This window comes from Chiloscyllium punctatum, chromosome 11, assembly GCF_047496795.1.
Source record: "Chiloscyllium punctatum isolate Juve2018m chromosome 11, sChiPun1.3, whole genome shotgun sequence".
In the NCBI taxonomy this organism is placed as follows: Eukaryota; Metazoa; Chordata; class Chondrichthyes; order Orectolobiformes; family Hemiscylliidae; genus Chiloscyllium; species Chiloscyllium punctatum.
In genome coordinates this window covers 101,463,028-101,478,603 of record NC_092749.1, presented here as the reverse complement: position 1 = coordinate 101,478,603, position 15,576 = coordinate 101,463,028, and the positions used below count along the sequence as shown (strand labels likewise).

Sequence of the window (15,576 nt, the reverse complement as noted above, 5' to 3'; positions counted from 1 at the left end):
AAAAACATTGCATCAAAGAGGTAAGTGGACTTGGATTACCTGTACTGAAGAACATGTGAAAACACTGGCAAAGACAAAGAAACCCAAACACCTCAAGCAACAGCAATTCTGGATATTTTTAACGTAAGGGTTAGTTACACAGCCCTTTGTAAAAGTGAGTGCTTTATTTCCATCACTTTACCGGGCCATTCATGGAAAAAATGGCAAAGAAAGTAAACACATGCGCGAGGCAGTGCTTCTGTCTTTCTATCGTGACATTGAGTTAATTGGAAACTGACAAATGTTCTTGTGATTGTAGAAGCGGTCCGTGACCTTGTTTAATGCTGGGATTTCATATATTTATGTGATGGTGAGGGTTTAGTCCTTCTCAGTTTAATCTGCAATTTGCAGGATGCAAAGATTAATTTGTTTAAATAGCAGAATCATCAAAATTATCAATTTAAACAAACTCGCCAGTAGAGCGCACAGCGTTAGATCAGTATGGCTTCCCTTGTTTAAGGTCAAATCGATTATCAAAATAATCAATTATCCAACCAAAATACTGCCGGCCTGACTCATTCGGATAATCGAGGTTCCTCTGTATATTACTTCACTTTCTCAGCAGTCCCATTTCTGCTCCTACTCAGCATGTACTCCACTGCTTCACAGGGTAAGTTTTTACATCAGTTACTCACCTTCCTGTCAGCCCCCTGGTCGATGCTTCCACTCTTCCTGCTGCTGAAACAAAAATTCTATACCATGCATATTCATTGTGAGACTAATCCCAGGAAAAGGTTTTGAAGGAACAAAAATAAACTACTGGGTTCAAGCAAGATCATCATCAGAACTGGTTCAGAACTATGCTGAAATACATAAACTCCTACATCAAAAATGAGTAGCCTTAGTTGTGGAACACTTCAAGGTAGCAAATCAAAAAGGCAACATTCCAACAGCTCAAGGTTGATGCCCAAATACAAATCTGGAAGATAAGGAACATGTGGTGGGAAGAGAAAATATGAAAGATGCAAAATTCTGCTGTTCAAAAAGGCCTACATGGCTTTAATAAAGCCACCATCTATAAACCAAGGTCAAGTGAACAAAATTCCTTTCACTCACATGACAATGTTTCCCATCTCAAAGATGACAATGCTGGGGAAAAAAAAATTACAAAGAATGCTTTGTGAACTCTTTGTGGCAGCTGACATTTTTTAGGTTATGTTCTGTTATAGAATCCATGGCTGAACTATCATCTATGAGAGAGGTACAGAAACTAAGGAAATCCACCCAGAGACACAATTTAGGTTCAGTCCTGTCAGAGGAGATTCAAACCTGGTCTTTGCTGCTGACAAATCCAAGAAAAGTACCAAAAGCTCCAACAGGAACTCTTCACTGCATTTGTCTACCTAATCAAAGTCCAACTCGGTACATCACAATGCTCTGGGGATTATGTTCCAAAGATTTCAATCTCCACGAAACTCCATCACTATCCTGCGACTGGATCATCACGAAACAATGGGCAATGTCTACAGAATGAAATCTTAAATAAATACTTTAAAATCTGGACAAACGTCAAGCGCCGGGTGACAACCTCCAATAATAAGTTACAATCTACCTGACAGTGACTATCCACTTCAAAGATTATGGATTACAGCAGTTCACAAATTGTTAACTCATCACCTTCTCAACAGCAATTGGGACGAGCAAAAAATACTTTCCTAAGCAGTAATGTACACATCCTATGAACTGAACAATGAAAGGCTCACTTGACGGTTAATCAACTTGAAAGGTAATGAAACCAGTCTTGTGAATATTAAAATGAGCTATATTTCAGTAGCAATTCTGAGTCGCACACCAGAGAGAAGGAGAAATTAATTTCTAACAAGAACATTCTATTCCAGTTTCTACATCAACAATTCCCTGTGAAAAAGCAAATTAGGGAAATAACCACCCAGCAAGAAGTTAAAGATGTTTTATAAACTTTGTCATTGTTAAGGACACCAATCAACTATGGTGTTACGTTAGATTAGATTATTTACAGTGTGGAAACAGGCCCTTCGGCCCAACAAGTCCACATCGACCCTCCAAAGAGCAACCCACCCAGACCCATTCCCCTACATTTACCCGTTCACCTATCACTACGGGCAATTTAGCATGGCTAATTCACCTAACCTGCACATTTTTGGACTGTGGGAGGAAACCGGAGCACCCGGAGGAAACCCACGCAGACACGGGGAGAATGTGCAAACTCCACAGAGTCAGTCGCCGAGGCTGGAATCGAACCTGGGTCCCTGGCACTGTGAGGCAGCAGTGCTGACCACTGAGCCACCGTGCCACCCGAAATTTTTTTACCCTCTTTATTAACAAATAAAATCTTTCCTTTCACTCAGGAAAACCTTGTAACAAGCTCCGGAATTTTGACCTTATAACATTTTAATTGAAATGTTTGCTAAAGGGAAATGAAAGGTTCGTTGTACCTGACCAAGAAGGGTTAAAAAGAGAGCCAAATCACCCTTTCTCATCTTGTCACAACAATGTTTACAAAGCAATCCTCAAATTAACCCACACTTCATCAGCCAAATATTCCACTCTTCATATATGTTGAAGGACAGACTCTGGAATATGTTGAGCAGTCTCCATGACGTTGAAGCTACTGTTGGTGAGAACATACAACACTGGATCAGCTCAGCATTCTGCAAACTATAGCAAGCGTTTTAACAAGACCTCCACATGTCAAGAAAAGTCTAACTGTATAGATCAGCTGTTGTCACCACACTCCTATATTCCAGTCAGGGCTGGACTGTGTCCCAGTGAAAAAACAGTGAAGAGAAATTCCAGCAGCAACACACTGCCACATTCTCTGCATTCAATAGGTATTAGATTAGATTAAATTAGATTACCTTACAGTGTGGAAACAGGCCCTTCGGCCCAACAAGTCCACATCGACCCGCCGAAGCACAACCCACCCATTTACCCCTTACCTAACACTACAGGCAATTTAGCATGGCCAATTCGCCTGACCTGCACATCTTTGGACTGTGGGAGGAAACTGGAGCACCCGGAGGAAACCCACACAGACACGGGGAGAACATGCAAACTCCACACAGACAGTCGCCTGAGGCGGGAATTGAACCTGGGTCTCAGGTGCTGTGAGGCAGCAGTGCTAACCACTGTGCCACCATGCCACCCACTTTTTAAAATCACACAACACCAGGCTATAGTCCAACAGCTTATCTGATGAAGGAGCCACACTCCAAAAGCTAGTGATTATGTCAAACAAACACTCGTGTCCTTCTTAAAGCCAGCTCCACAAGCACTCAAGCAAAAATCTAGCCAAATCAACTTCAACAGAGTGGCCAGTGTTTGGATGGCCAAAAATCACCTTCTGCTGCCAGGTCCTGTTTCCTCAACTCTCAAATAGCCAAACTTTCAAGGGAGAATAAAGAAATAAGGGCACTCTGAAACTCTCCTTGAAGCATGAAAACTTTGGCATGAATGACTAGAAGGAGCTTGCTATCCATCATTCAGACTGGCAACAGTATATCTAAATTACATCACACTTTGAAGTCGCAATGTCTTAATGATAATTGGCAGCATAGAAGGTAAGAAAAGGAAGCAAATCCTGCACATTGGATCGCACTACCTCATGGAGGAGTGTCCTGTGCCGTTTGTCCAAAGATATGAAGTTCAAGAATTAGTCTGTTCACTCAGAACAGCCCACTCTAGAAATTCTGGAGTGAACTTCATTCGGAAATCAAGGGTCAATTGATGACGACTTCCCCTTGTCCTGGTATGTTTGAAATCTAAAATGGTTCTTAGGAATGATATTTCCTATTTGACTTGATATCATGCATTCCTCTGAAGTAGCTGTTATTAATCTTCTTCTAAACTGAAAAGTCCAAAATGTTTAAAAAAAACTTTTTCTCACATGTCTCAAAGATTATGCAGCTACTCTGTATCAATTTTTTAGGTCTTGTACTAACTTACTTAAATTTAATTTCCTGCAATTCGGTCTTTTATCAATTTTATCTAGATCCTTCTATAAGCCATTGTTACATCAATTGACTTGATACCACTTGAGTGGAAATGCCCTGCTCTTTTCCAGTTGCTAGTGAAAGCTCTAATGAAGGAAAATAGCTGCTGTGTTAGTTAGTTCTGCTTTACCAAAAACCCAAAGGCAGTACAGTGAAGCTCCTGAATTATTTATAATCATCAAAAAACACAACACCAGGAACAAAAGAGCATTCTGTCAGGGCTGTACATGTTGTGGTGCAATAAAGGTCTTGCCATCAGTGCCAAACATGCAGTACAACTGAGGCATTTGCCCACCTCCTTGGGAACATCTAACTGAAATTCACTCTGGGCATTGGCAGTGTTGTTGAGGTATAGTTTAAAAAAATGCAAAAAGCATACTCATGTTTAAAAATAATGCATATAAGTAACTAATCATCCAATTATATTAGTTATTTCAGCTGAGTGTCAAAAAGGGTGACACAATGAACAGCAATTTCATTATCAGTATAGTTGTCAACAGTGTAATTGGCCTCTTTTATGTAAACATCCAACAGCTGCTACAGAGATCCACTGCAAAGTAGAGACTTGCATAGGATTTAATTTCCACTCTCCCAAGACACAGCAGTTTTACATGAATCACATTTGCAACTGCATATCGCTCATATCAATTTTCAGATATTCAAAAGAGATATAAATCAACCACTGAATACGAGAAATAAAACTATGTTTAAATACTTTAAGCATCACTATTGTGTCATTTTCAAGAATGATTTCCTAAAGTAAATGGACATTATAGAAGAACAATTCCAGTAGGTTTTCACTGTTATGATGCACACATTCAACCTGATATTCAATATGCAGTCAACTGAACTTCCTACGAACCACATTTTTATTATATTATCATCAACTTGCTTTATTCATATTAAAAAATCACACCATGCAAAAAAATGACCACTTTTAGGCATCACATAAAATGGCAATACAGTCGGTTCTGCTACAATGTGTGTTTTTTCAACATGAATTGGCCATAACGCCATTGAAGAATTTAGAACTTTATTTGTAGAACGTAAACTTTCCTCACTTGTATTGGCTATAACGAGATTCCACATTGGTTTAAATGGTGCTGCTATTATGCGATTTTCTTATAACGCGGGATTGCACAGGAACGGAATTATTATGTTATATCAGAACAGACTGTAACCACATTTAATGAAGAGGATAGGCCCATGGATAACTGACAACTTAAGGAATGTGGAGATAATGGGACATGACATCAGTTAATGTTAATCCCCCTTAAGAATCAGTTAGAGATTAGTTTAAGGGAAGCATGATCAATCAGCAACAATCTTCACCAAGCAGAGGCCAATCAGGATGTCACTGATAATGCTGTCAGTTGTAGCTTCAAAAGAGTGACCAGGGCACGCAAAAAAATTAAAGTTATCCTGCTTCCAGCTCGAAGTGGAAGGGGCATTGGAAAGAGATCAAAAGATGGGCGCCAACCTGCATCCTAAGCTGAACCAGAATGCAAAAGTCGTAATATGTCCATCGCTACCCTGCTTTAGGAAGTATTATCTGTAATATAAGTAAACTGTAATATAAGTAAGATACTGCACTAAATTGTCTCCTGCTGCCTTATTGGCTAAAATCTCAAATGACCAATGTAATATTGGAATTTAAGGTTAACTTATACAATCCCTAAAGCTTGCATGGTCTCCCAAAATCTAAAACAAGATTAGCATGAATCATTTCATAACAAGGAAACAGAAGGTACGTATAATGGGACACAAAAGGTCATCAGAAGTGTGTTGTCATCAGCCTCTGCCTACAATGAGAAAGCAATTGCTATTATCCTGCTATTCCACAGCAAATGGATGATTACTATTAAGCCAGAAGTAAGAATGGTGCTCAATCAATGAGTGAAAAAGGGTAACAAAATTATCCCTGAATGTCAGCAAAAGAACTGATCATTGACTTCAGGAAGAAAGGAGGAGGACATGTCCCTATCTACAGAGGAACCTCGATTATCCCGATGATTTGCTCAACTATGTTATCCAGCATTTGATTATCTGGAATTCAATTATTTGAACGAAATACTCCCCGCCCGTGTCCTTTGGATAATCAAGGTTCCTCTGTACATCAATGAAGTTAAGTGGAGAGGGTCAAGAGCATCAAGTTCCTAGAATGACGATAACCAACAATTGGTCTTGATCATCTCATATAGATGCAACATCAAGAAGGCACAACAATGCCTCTTCTTCCTCAGGAGACTTAGGAAATTTGCGTGCATAATGACCCTCACCAATGTTTACAGATGCTTCACAGAAAGCATTCCACTTAGGTATATAGTGGCTTGGTCTGGAAACTGCAATGCCTAGGACCAGAAGAAACCATGGAAAGTTGTGAACTAAGCCCAGACCATCACGAAGCCATCTATACTTCTCATTGCCCTGTAAAGCCAACCAACATCATTAAAGACCCCCCCATCCCAATAATACTCTCTTCCATGTAGCAGGAGATACAGAAGCTTAAACACATGTACCAAGTGGTTCAAGAACAGCCTCTTCCCTGCTGCTGTTAGACTGCTGAATGGACCTCTCGAAGATCAAATCTACAAGGTGATTGTGCTTTTGTGTATGTCCTTGTAGCCGTAGCCTTGTGTTCCCCACGCTCTCTAAACACCCTACAATTTGTATGTCCTTGTATGTTATGATATGCCTGTACTACATGCAAAACAAATGTTTCACTGTATTTAGTCACGTGACAACAATAAGTCAAATCAAAATATGAAAACAATACTTTATTGATATAAACCCATTCTGGAAATTGGGTTTCATAAAGCAAGAAAATTGTTGGAGTCAGGTTAAGCTTTGAGAGAACTGGTGAAAAATTTTGTTCTGCAGTTGAATTGTGCAATGAAAACATACAATTTCTGTTTGATATCCAAAATGTACAGATCATTAAAATTGGTCTTGTGAATATCAATATCATTTTCCACTGCTATAAGCCAACTGATTGGTAGTTAATACTAGACAAGTCATATAACAGAATGAAACGCGGATGTATTTTATTTTAAATTTAAAGTGGTGGTCAATCACTGAAAACAGACAGACAAGGTGGCAGATTTTCTTTAATAATAAAATATAAAAGTTCATTACACAATCCAAGCTAAATATAAAATGAAATTTTAAAGATCTTAAAACACACAGGTTAACAAATTCTCATTACCTAATCGTCACTTCACAGTGATTCAAATTTAGAAAATTATCCTTCTACATTAAATCTTTATGTTCAACTTAACTGCTTCACCCCAGTTCTTTCCTTTATTCATGAAAGTGAAATCTTTGACTTTGTCAATAATCAATATTCTGAAGCTTCTGAATGAAATGCTGCAGGTACGGAAGTTTCATAAGCTAAACTTATACATCAAGATAAACGGATTTTCCTTGCACTGTCCTATACACTTTTCCAAAAAAAACCCCTATATTTATAATTCACCCATTCAGATCTCCTCCAAAACTGCCCTAAAAGCTTTCCATCTCTGGCTATGAAACTAAATTGAAATCAATCCTGGATTATTCTAAACCAAAAGCAACTGATGCTTTTCAATGGTTATTCCGCCATAAATGCCACAGCATACACAACCTTCCATAAACACTTTGGGTGTTTGCAATCACCTGCTCTCTGCAATAAGGTGTGGTTCTGATACAATTCTCTAACCTGTCTTTTTCACCCTTCCCAAAAGGGAACCAATAAGCATATGCCGCTAGTTTGAAATACAAACTTGAAAAGTGATATGCAAACTACACCTTTCATCACAGCATTAACCCTTTGACTAATTATCAAGCATTGTTGTCACACAGTTGATGAACACAGAAGAGAGTAAATATTGTCACAATTACTGTTATGATTATATGCTTTTTAAATAGTTTATTTTGTAAAATTATTACATTAATGTAATCTAGAAAATATCACTTTTGCTGGAAAACAGTCTCAAAGCCATTCTTCTGTGTGATCCTTGACAATGAGTATTAGAAGGCCCTTAATCATGTGGTTGAAAAATGAAAACCTGTGTTTACATACATGCTCTTGCCAGAATGGGTCACTGAATAGTAATCAAGAGCAGGAGTTCTGGCAGTCATTTCCTACACCCTGACACATGAATTAAGATGCTTTATAGTATTTTACAAACACTCCAGTAGAGGTCAACTATTACAGCGTCAACAAGGATGCAAACCTGAAACATTCTTGGTACAATTATCTCAGTTCCATCCTGCACAATGCCATTACCAAAATGAGTCATCTGGGGAAATATATGTGCTGAGTTACAAAGCTTTTGCAAATGAAGCTGAATTAGATGATGTAGATACCCAGCTAATAATATCTAACATACATTTTATTTGGGAAAAGATTCCTCATCTAGGGGAGTCCAAGTTGAGAAATAATACAAACTGAATCTTTTGTTCACGAATTTTAAACCTAAATTTAAATCCGAGACTATCAACATGATGATTACTAATAATAAAATCATCAAAAAAAATCCTGTTGATGAACAAACACAGAAAATTGAATGATGTTCCTGATGAAGGGCTTTTGCCCGAAACGTTGATTTCGCTGCTCGTTGGATGCTGCCTGAACTGCTGTGCTCTTCCAGCACCACTAATTCAATATGGAATAACACCATCTAAAACAAATTCAATTCCAAATGTGTGCTGAAAAAATGCAGTGTGAAAGAAAAAGGGTTTCAAGTCCATTTTTATACAACTGATAAATCTGCACGATAACAAAACCTTCATAACTCATATCTAAATTAATCAAAATACAGTAAATACTGAATAATTTCCTGGATAGTCATCGCTGATAATCACAATTTAATTCTATATGTTTGAATTATATGAATGTCTGGCAAAAACAAAATACATTACACCATGGACCTCCCTGCTCCACATTCCTGATGAAGGGCTTATGTTTCAAACATCGAATCGCCTGGTCCTCCGATGCTCCCTGACTTGCTGTGCTTTTCCAGCACCACCCTTTTTGATCCTGTTCCAGATTAATGTTTGGAAGCAATTTTAAGGGTATGGCCTCCATGTGCAGATCATACAAAGATTACAAACTACTTTGCTATTCTGTGACTTTCTCTGAAATCGGCAATGAGGATACTGTCGTGTAATCACTTTCAGACAACTACTTCATAATTAAAAACCTTTCAATTTTAATCTACTAAATATCAAATTGTTGGACTAGCAGATGACAATCCTCTACCTTCATTTGCTTCAGCGTGTCTGAACTTGATGTTAATGCTGCAACTTGGGCTTCAATGTTTTCAAAATCCTTGAGCAATTGACGATTTCGAAGTTGAGCTTTTCTCTCCCGTTCACACAATTCTCTCAAGTAACTTTTCAACCTGGCTCTTTTTAGCCTGGAATTAAGAAAAAGAAACAAGAGTTTTCTTTCATAATGCTGAAAAAGCATTTCACAGGAGCTCAGAAATAGGAAAGATTAGGCTTACTTAACATCTGAAGATGGCAAGTCAAATCAATACAATTTTAAAATAATAATTCAGGTCACAGCACAAGTGGAAAAAATGATATCAACATTAATGCAAGGAAGTATATCAATAAACAGTAATGGCACATTTTGATATAAGTTGGTCTGTGGTCAGCAATTCAAAATTTCACTGATCATTTCTTTTTCCCTGCCTTTCCTGAAGATGCTCATCTTTCAGAGATGCAGTTCCATATGCAATAGCCTGTGGCCATTCTTCATGTAAATGCCTCAGTAATAAAAGCTACACACTTTGGTTCTGGTGTCAAATAGCAGATTTCTAGACCAGCATTCATAAATTCCACAAAGCTTTTGCTGGACCAGACCATGATATCTTGAGAATTGCCTCATTTGACATCTGTGATAAGTTCCTAGCCTGAACTGGGCCAATCTTTGAATACTCATATGGGATAATAACACACTAAATGTAACACAAGGCTGCAACTCTTATCTGAAGGAATGGATCAGCTGTTAAGAACGAATGAGACACAGGCACAGGAGGAGTACATCAACTCAATTTTTAGAAACATATTTAGAGGTCCTCTTTGAAGGAGATTTCATTGCTTAACATTCCAGGGTTACTTCTCTAGAATCGTTGTATTAGATGGATTTCATTGAAAACTAAGACTTAAACATGAAGAACCTCTGGAAATCTGCCATGGTCATGCCAACCAGTACTGCGGCAGATCAAGTAGGTGGACACAAACTGTTTGCTCTCTTCTTGTTATGCTGTGACAGATGTTGCACTTTAACTCTTAGGAAACATATATTTGGCAGATTAACTTCAGTATAGACAAATGTATCACAGGAAGAGTCAAGAAACCACAGACTCTGAAAAGCAAAAGTTTAATTGGAATAAAAGAAAGATCTTGGCTCCTAGTACATTTGCTAGAAGTAGCAAATTAGTTGAAGAATGCATAAAGAAGCAATTATGTTAAAGTTGCACAGAATATTGATTAGATTATACTTTGAGTTAGTACATAGTTCTGGTCTCTTTAATATGAAAGGGATATAGGGAAAACAATACTTACATCCACCGACTTGACTTCTTACATTTCAAAAGATTCTGTTCCAGCTCTAGTCTTTGTTGCTCACTAAAGAAAAAAAATTTAAGAATGTTTTTGAAAGAATTCACAAACAACTTAAGCGTTCTGCAGATGAGGAAACTGTCAGTCATTGCTAGTTGGTGCATTTTCCATGGCAAAAATCTTTATTCAAAGTCCATGTGGCAACCAATCTGCACTTTCCTCTCATACAGTGTCATTTCTTTTTTCCCTTTACATTGGCATTCTTAAAATTATCCTGATGAGTGAAAGATGAAAATACTCACTTTCAAAATACATGCAAGGCTTACTATCAAGGAAAAAAACTAATTTGATGTCAACCGAATAGTTTTAAAGTTGATCCAATCATTACAATGTCTGTAATTGTATATTTTTATTCATTCACAGAATGTGGGCATCATTGGCAAGGCCAGCATTGGCTATCCATTTCTAATTGCCTTTGAGATGGTAGTGATGAACCGCCAAGTATTGTGCAATTACACAATTCATGAAATAAATTAATATACAAAACAAATTAAATTTTAGTTTTACACTTTTGATGTTATTACAGATGAAATCAACTACTTATAAACATGTGAATGCCAAGGTATTGAAGAAAAATCAAGAACAGCACATAGTATGAAAGAATAGCTACGTTTTTCCAATACCATAGCTTACTATGTAAAATCATGCACACTGAAACACTTCAATAAAGTTCCAGGGCACAGAATCTATTCCAGCCTTGGGTACCTGTGTGTGGAGTTTGCATGTTCTCCCCATTTCTGTGTGGGCTTCTGCCCGGTGCTCCGGTTTCCTCCCGCTGTCCAAAGATGTGCAGTTTATGTCGATCAGCCGTGATACATGTGGGGTTATGGGGACAGTTTCAGGTTTTTAAAAGCTTATATTACACAGTGAAACCATACGACACAATTCTTGGAGGATTGTGCTATTTCTTTTCTGAGTTCACAACCTACAATCACAACTTCATCACCTGCTACAACCCAATGGGACAACATGTATACCAAACTTATTTTTGTCCTGTGTTTCATGCGTGCTACCACCAAATCAATATCAGACAAAACTTCAGCAGCATTAGACATTATCTGTTTTAATGAGAATTTGATGGAAGAACAAAGATGAATGAACATTTAAATCTGAAAGTGAGATTATTTTCAAAAATTTGAATCCTAAATAGCTTTTATTATTATAAAACTGGTTTATTTCCAACAGTATTGTTCACAATACATTAGAGGGAATAGAATTGTAGAATAGCATTATATCATGTAAATTACTATTCTGTGGCAGCTGTGTGTAATGTGTGTCTCTTTTATGTTACAAAGTTAAATTGCTGTGCATTCTTATATGCTAAAATTATTGGTAACATTTCCCACCTGAGTCAGAAATTCAGAAAGTTCAAATCCCACATCAATTCTTGAGCATGTTATTTAGATTGACATTTCAGAGCAAATTGCATTATATTAACCTAATTTTTACTGTAAACAAGAGAATATCTTTCATCATTCACCTTGCTTACAATTGTCCACAAATTTTGTGCTGTTAGCAATGGAGATTTATACTCATTCACCACCAATTTGTTGCCCATTGCAGTAGACTATAGTGTGTGAGAACAAGAAAAATACCAGCAGGCCCTTCAACCAAATTGAATGGTCTTAACAAATACAGACTGTTTAGCCAAAAATACAACTTGCATTTAAATCATGGTACATGAAACAAATAAAAGCTTTGACATAGACATGAAATCACGGGAAAGATGAAAATGGCCAAAGCAGAAAACAACTATTAAAATAAATATTTTTAAAGATCATCAACACTAACTTTTTGGACTGGGTGAATCTCTGCAACTTCCAACAGAACAAGTCCTAATATTTTTATTAATCTTTTGTGTTTTAAATGACTAGAAATCATCATAAATTCACCACAGTGATCTCTATGCTGGTTCTATCAGCAAAGACTATAATAAGTGAAGAAGAGTACATCATTGATAGCAACTTCTATTTTTATGTGAAATTATAATATTCCATGGCATCGTGAGATGGAAAGACGCCCCCTGGTATCCTGACTCAACATCTTTCCTTCAGTCAGTGCTACCAAAAAGACATATTAGCAAGTTATTGATCACAAGGATGAAGGGCACAAGTATGAAGAAAATGGCTACAAGCACTTTTTCCTGCATAATTATTTTTAAAGTAAGCCTTTTCAGATGGCTTTAAAAGGTGACATAATTTTATATTAAGGCAACATCTTTCTTATTTTCTTCCTTAAATGTTTAAGCAAGTCTACAGGAATAAAAGAACAGTGTGAAATTACCAAGAATCTTTCTCTTTGATTGTTTTCTAATAGTGATAGAACTTTTGTACAACAAAGTATAATGAATACAACTGAACACTAGATGTGTATGATGATCTGCATGCAGATTGTGTATTTTAATTTGAGGTAAAATTATTCTTACACTCCACTGGTATTTAGTCTACGTTGTGGTTCTGTTCACCGAGCTGGGAATTTGTGTCGCAGACGTTTCGTCCCCTGTCTAGGTGACATCCTCAGTGCTTGGGAGCCTCCTACAAAGCGCTTCTGTGATGTTTCCTCCAGCATTTATAGTGATTTGTATCTGCCGCTTCCAGTTGTCAGTTCCAGCTGTCTGCTGCAGTGGCCGGTATATTGGGTCCAGGTTGATGTATTTATTGATTGAATCTGTGGATGAGTGCCATGCCTCTAGGAATTCCCTGGCTGTTCTCTGTTTGGCTTGTCTTATAATAGTAGTGTTGTCCCAGTCGAACTCATGTTGCTTGTCATCTGCGTGTGTGACTACTAAGGATAGCTGGTCATGTTGTTTCATGGCTAGTTGGTGTTCATGGATGCAGATCGTTAGCTGTCTTCCTGTTTGTCCTATGTAGTGTTTTGTGCAGTCCTTGCATGGGATTTTGTACACTACATTGGTTTTGCTCATGCTGGGTATCGGGTCCTTCGTCCTGGTGAGTTGTTGTCTGAGAGTGGCTGTTGGCTTGTGTGCTGTTATGAGTCCGAGTGGTCGCAGTAGTCTGGCTGTCAGTTCAGAAATGTTTTTGATGTATGGTAGCGTGGCTAGTCATTTGGGTTGTGGCATGTCCTCATTCTGTTGTCTTTCCCTTAGGCATCTGTTGATGAAATTGCGGGGGTATCCATTTTGGCGAATACATTGTATATGGTGTTCTTCTTCCTCTTTTTGCAGTTCTGGTGCACTGCAGTGTGTTGTGGTCCTTTTGAATAGTGTCTTGATGCAACTTCTTTTGTGTGTGTTGGGGTGGTTGCTTTCGTAGTTTAGGACTTGGTCTGTGTGTGTGGCTTTTCTAAATACCTTTGTGGTGAATTCTCCATTCGGTGTTCTCTGTACCATCACGTCTAGGAATGGGAGTTGGTTGTCCTTTTCTTCCTCTCCCATGAATCGGATTCCTGTGAGTGTGGCGTTGATGATCTGGTGTGTGTTCTCTATTTCTATGTTTTTAATGATTACAAAGGTATCATCTACATATCTGACCCAGAGTTTGGGTTGAATTTGCGGTAAGACTGTTTGTTCTAAGTTTTGTATAACCGCTTCTGCTATGAGTCCAGAGATGGGTGAGCTCATGGGTGTGCCATTGATTTGTTAATATATTTAGTTGTTGAATGTGAAGTGTGTTGTGAGGCACAGGTCCAGTAATTTGAGTATGCAGTCTTTGTTGATAGGTTCAACGTCCTGTTGTCTGTTCTGTATGTCCAGCGGGTTGGCCATTGTTTTGTCGATAGAGGTAAACAGTGCCGTTACATCGAATGAGACCATGGTTTCTTCCTTGTCTATGTGTATATTTCTGATGATGTCTAAGAATTCCTGTGTCGACTGTATAGAGTGCCTAGATCTGCTGATCAGGTGTTTCAGTTTCTGCTGTAGTTCTTTAGCCAGTTTGTGTGATGGTGTCCCTGATAGTGATACTATGGGTCTGAGTGGATTGTCTGGTTTGTGCACTTTAGGCAGTCCATAGAATCTGGGGGTGCTGTTGCTTTCAGGTTTCATTCTTTGCAGGTCAAACCTGGTTATCTGTCCGTTTTTTTGTAGGTTCCTCAGTGTGTTGTTTCTCCTATTGGTGAGCTGTGGGGTGGGGACAAATTACCTCTTTTGGTAGGTGTTGGTATCTGCAAGTAGTTGTTGTGCTTTTTGGATGTACTCTGCTTTGTCCAGAATGACCGTCATTCTGCCTTTGTCTGCTGGTAGTATCATTATGTTCTTTCGTTTCTTAGTGCTTCCCTCTCCTTGGGGTTGAGGTTATGTGTTTGTCTTTTCCTTGTTATCAAGGGTACAATACTTTGTCTCACTGTTTGTTGTGTCCCTTCTGTCAGTCCATTGTTTCTAAGTGTGCATTCTAGTGCTGCTAGGAAATCTGCTGTCTTGGCATCCCTGTGGTTGTAGTTGAGTCCTTGGCCAGTATTGTTCTTTCCGTGTCTGTGAGCTGTCTGTGGGAGAGGTTTCTAACCCAGGAGTGTGTTGTGGTGCTCTCTCTGTTGTGTGTTAATTGGCCATTTTTTCTTTTAGTGCCTTTTTTTGCGGTGTGTGGTCCTGTTCTGTACTATGGTGATGGCCTGTTCTATGGTCCGGGTCCATTCCTGATTGGTGGTTTTTGAAATTAACGATTTTTGGCGTGCAATCTCTTGTCTGTATTTGTGTAGTCTGTCGTGTGCGTCTGTAATCATTACCTGGATCAGCCTGAATCTGTTCTGTCTGGCTGTATCCCTGGCTTGTGGGTTGTTGACTGGTGGTCTGTATCTGACACATGGTGGAAGGATTCGATTCTTTCGGCATTCGTGCCGGAACCAGAGTTATTCATATGTGACGCTTAGGCGGTTGGCACAAGATTCCCGTTTCCTGGCTTGTCTTAGCATCTCTCACCCGTAGGTGCTCAAAGTTTGGGAGAAAATTTGTAGCTCAGGTGCTCGTTGTTGTGGTTCTGTTCACCGAGCTGGGAATTTG

The 15,576-nt window shown here is 38.5% G+C and overlaps 1 protein-coding gene across 5 annotated transcripts in view; it reads right to left on the bottom strand.

The window, feature by feature from the left end:
- The window catches only part of kiz (kizuna centrosomal protein), a 202,420-nt gene that overhangs the window by 178,593 nt on the left and 8,251 nt on the right, over positions 1-15,576 (bottom strand). For all 5 annotated transcript variants that reach the window (XM_072581417.1, XM_072581418.1, XM_072581419.1 and 2 more), the window contains exons 2-3: positions 10,566-10,628; positions 9,253-9,409 (exon numbers count right to left, since the gene is read on the bottom strand). In XM_072581417.1, the coding sequence (XP_072437518.1) occupies positions 9,253-9,409; positions 10,566-10,628 (220 nt within the window). The remainder of the gene's footprint in view (positions 1-9,252; positions 9,410-10,565; positions 10,629-15,576) is intronic.